The sequence below is a fragment of the Arachis ipaensis genome, chromosome B09 (genome assembly GCF_000816755.2).
Source record: "Arachis ipaensis cultivar K30076 chromosome B09, Araip1.1, whole genome shotgun sequence".
NCBI classification, from domain to species: Eukaryota; Viridiplantae; Streptophyta; class Magnoliopsida; order Fabales; family Fabaceae; genus Arachis; species Arachis ipaensis.
The window spans coordinates 24,903,572-24,907,844 of record NC_029793.2 but is presented as its reverse complement, the minus strand read 5'-3'; the positions used below and the strand labels follow the sequence as shown (position 1 = coordinate 24,907,844).

Genomic DNA, 4,273 nt, shown 5'->3' with positions numbered 1-4,273 from the left:
AGTACACTAATCCTAAAAATTCGAATTTACATATCTCTGGTCTTTTAAATTAATTTTTAAAGTGAAATGAATAAAAATGAATAAGAGAAGTGAAATATTAGGGAAAAAATTGACGGGAAGTGATGATCACAAAATTAGAGAGATGAAGGTGATAGGAACTGATCATAAGCAAATGAAGCCCCACAACAAAGGAATCAAAATTGAATAGTATGGGATGATGGAGTGAGAGTGAGGCCCATATCTTGTTACCAGCATTTTCTTCTTAGACCCGGGTCCCTTTCCATCGGTGTCCACCACCACCATTTGGTTGTACGGAGCCACAGGCTCTCCCCCACGTTTTGGAATGAGATTTTTTGAGTCTTAGGATGAGAAAAATGAGCGAGTGGTCACTTGCTTTCACGTGAAGTCCCATGTCGGATCCACGTGCATGTGCCCCTTCTTGTCTGTACTTTTGCCACTCATTCATGCATCAATGCATGGCCATTTAGCCAGCTGGCACTACTATTAGGATGCAACACCGCACACCACACAGTGGAACTGGAATTTGAATTTGATTGACCTAATAAGTCAGTTTCCAATGCACTATTGCTTCTTTGCTTCACACGTTGATCGATGTTGACATTTTCACTCACTACTTTATTTTATGTGATCCAACAAATAATTCTGCTCCTTCATTTCTGCGGTGTTAACGCCTGGTACGTAGTTTCAAGTAGGACCTTTCAACTTTCATCTCCCACTTCCTAATCATTTCAAAATGGATAATAATTTGGATGTTTTAAAAGGCTTATTATCATAAATTTATTTTAAAAAGATAATTTTTAGATAAATATATCTAATAAACACAATGTGTGTGGAAAAAATTATTCATCAAAGAATAAAATTTGTCAAATATTTCTAAAAGACTTTATTTAATTTAAAGGAGATTCCGAACCCAATTTCTGGGTCCTTCTTCAAAACAGCCACCAAAACTAGTTATTCGGATTTGGGTCACCATCACAGTCTAGATAGGTCTAATAATCACAAACTCTAGGAACTTCAAATTTCGAACCAAACATTCAAATTCAAATATCTCTCTTATCTTATCTCATCTTAGCTGACAAAATAAGTAACGATCGCAAATTATATAAAGGGAGTCAAAGACTCCCTTAAGTACGTCACATATTCCTAACCCTCACTTATACCTCTTAGATCCATTCTGACTTAAGCGTTGGAGCGTCTTTGTAGGTACCCCGCCACTCCAGAAGTCCGATACGTCAATATCAGGACCGGCCAGTCCGTGATCCATCTCACAACCCGTATGAGTGACATCTCATACATTGGCGTCGTCTGTGAGGACTTGCCAAGTCTTGGCGGCCTAGCGGAATAATCCGAGAAGCGGTCCTCAAACCACTATGAGTCAGACCCACCAACACCGGAATCGCAGAACAACGCCCCCTCCCACCGACCCATGGGAGGATAACCAGCACCGTGCACCGATAGCCAACCCCTAATGGGCAACAACCAAAAAAAGACATTCGTCAACCTGATAAGACCCGAGCACCCGACAGCCTAGGAGAGAAAGAAATTCAGATAATCCAAGAGCTCTATCAGAGAGTACAAAACCCTTGAGGGCCAGGTCGCTTCCAAAGAGCGATACCAGCCAGAACACGTAAGCCAAGCGACCTCCAAGAGCCGATCACAGAGGGAAACCAAGAGTGAAAAGTCACCTGAACGGCGACACGGGAAACGATGAGATCGCAGTGTCTCCCGAGAGCCAGAGTGCCGACATGACGATGACAACAGAAGACACCGACGAGATTCTAAGCGGATAAGAAGTGAGCACACGATAATGGGAGCTATCCCATTCACCAAGAGAATTCTAAAGGCCAAGCTACCAAAGGGTTTCGACAAGTCAACCTACATAAAGTACGACAGGACGAAGGACTCCCAGGAATACCTCACGATCTTCGAGGCCAAGATGAACCTGGAGGGAGCCGCCAATGCAGTTCGATGCAAGACTTTTCCAGTAACCCTAGCCGGCCTCACCAACAAGTGGTTCAACGCCCTCCCCAACGGCTCGATAGCCAGTTTCGACGACGTCTCCAAGAAGTTCATTGCACAGTTCACTACCAGGATTGCCAAAGCAAAGCACCCGATCAGCCTGCTCGGAATCACAAAAAGAAAAGACGAACTTATAAGGAAATACCTCGACAGGTTCAATGATGAATGGCTAACGGTCGACGGGCTCACGGACTCCGTGGCCAGCCTTTGCTTGACCAATGGCCTCATGAACGAAGACTTCCGTAAGCACCTCACTACCAAACTGGTCTGGACTATGCATGAAATTCAAAACATCGCAAGAGAATACATAAACGATGAACAGATAAGCCAAGTCGTGGCCGCCAATAAACGGCAGCACGACACTACGGCTGCCAAAACAACCCACCACCCAAAGACACCTCGAAAGAGCATTTCAAATCCACTGCCCCCAGCCGGCCGCCTAGGGTGGAAAAGTTCACGAATTATACCCCCTATCGGCCTCTATCACGGAGATATATCACCAGATAGTATAGCAAGACATTCTCCCAAAGGCATGACAGTTGAAGGAACGGACAGGCGGTAACAAAAGTTTGTATTATGACTATCACCGAGGATACGGACACAAAACCCAAAACTGCTTCGATCTGAAAGACGCCCTCGAACAAGCTATCTGAGACGGCAAACTCGATTATTTGTAAACCCTGAAAAACCGACAGAGAAAGATCACCAAAACGAGATGAGCGCAACTCTAGGATGGTAAGGCAAGCGCACCAAAGGAGTCAAAAAATTAAACCCGTTACCATCAAGACCAACCAATTCCTGATCCATCTCACAATCCGTACAAGTGACATCTCGTACGAAGAATAAATTTATAAAAAACAAAAGGTATATGTATTTTTGAAATTTTTATTGGTAGATTTATTTTTTGGATTAAGCTTTTAAGGATTTTCAATAAATTGTTGTTTATTCATAGTAATTTTTTTGTAAATACTTGTCTATACATTTTTTTTGAAAATACATTTATTACTTTATTTTGTTAAAAAATACAGAATTTACATAAAAAAATAACATGTTAATTTTTTTTCTCAAAAGTAGTAATTTATTCGTTAAAAAATGAAAAATAAATATCTAAATTATAAGACATGGTAAAAGAAAGCGGGAGAGGGAATTCTCTCAGTGGCACTAAAAGGCCTTCGAAACAACTAAATAAATAGTATGTTAATTTTAATGAAATTCGTTATTATAAATGTATCCAAATATAAATATAAGTCGTAAAATACAAGATTCCTTTTCAATGGACCGTTCAACAACCGTTGTCCTCTGGTCTGAGATAATGACATAATAAAACAGTCTTTTCTTTTCTTTTCCAGTTTTGGTTTCCTTAGACATTAAAGATTTTCTTCTAAGATGACTTATTCCTTTTACCTTTTATTTTCCCTTTTCATTTTCTTGCTAAAATCTTCATGACGGATTGACGGTGACTAAGAGTTCTACTATTGTCATACATCGCTTAGCATTATCCTCAAGCTTTAATGCAAGTTTATTAGTCTGCTTCAGTGTAATTCAACTACCATCGTATACTTCTATCTATTTTGTTGTTCGCCCTTTTGTTTTTTGCCACTGTCCGTAAAAGCCAAGATCCAAAACATAATCCTTTTATACTCCGTCAATCTGAAGAACATAATAAGCTATGAAACACAGACATTTGGTTGACGTGTTCGTATGTAAGACACATTTTAATATAATATTTATCGACACACGTATAGTGTATTCAACCGTGTTTTAATAAAAAATAAATTTTTTTTTGAACATGTTTAAACACACCTAAATATTATCACATGTCAATCAGCGTGTCCACCTTTATTCTTAACATGTATTGTTGAAATAAATTTAAAAATAATATATATTATTATTTATTAAAATAAAAAATATTTTAAATACTTTATATAATTAAAATAAGATATTAAAAAATTAAAAAATTAATTTATATTTTAATATCAATAAAATCTCAAAATAGCATTACTATTTTTTTAAAAAGTACTTTATATTTTACATATATGCATGTCCCTGTGTTTTATAAAATTTTAAAAAATTCGTATATCGACATATTCTGTGTCGTGTCCCATATCCGTATTAGTGTTCATGTATCATAAGTAACAAGAAAAGAAATAAAAAAATAGCCCCACCAAATCTCTAAGTTAAAAAATTTGAAGATGAACAAGTGTTTTTTACCTACAAATTAGGCAAAGCCAAA

The 4,273-nt window shown here is 38.0% G+C and overlaps 1 protein-coding gene across 1 annotated transcript; it reads left to right on the top strand.

Annotated features, from left to right (window-relative positions):
- LOC107615258 lies at positions 1,829-2,602 on the top strand. The gene has a single exon (XM_016317352.1). The coding sequence runs from the start codon at positions 1,829-1,831 to the stop codon at positions 2,600-2,602; it is 774 nt and encodes a 257-aa protein (XP_016172838.1).

Coding starts and splice junctions, on each gene's coding strand:
- LOC107615258 (XM_016317352.1), top strand. CDS start 1,829: ATGGGAGCTATCCCATTCACCAAGAGAATTCTAAAGGCCAAGCTACCA.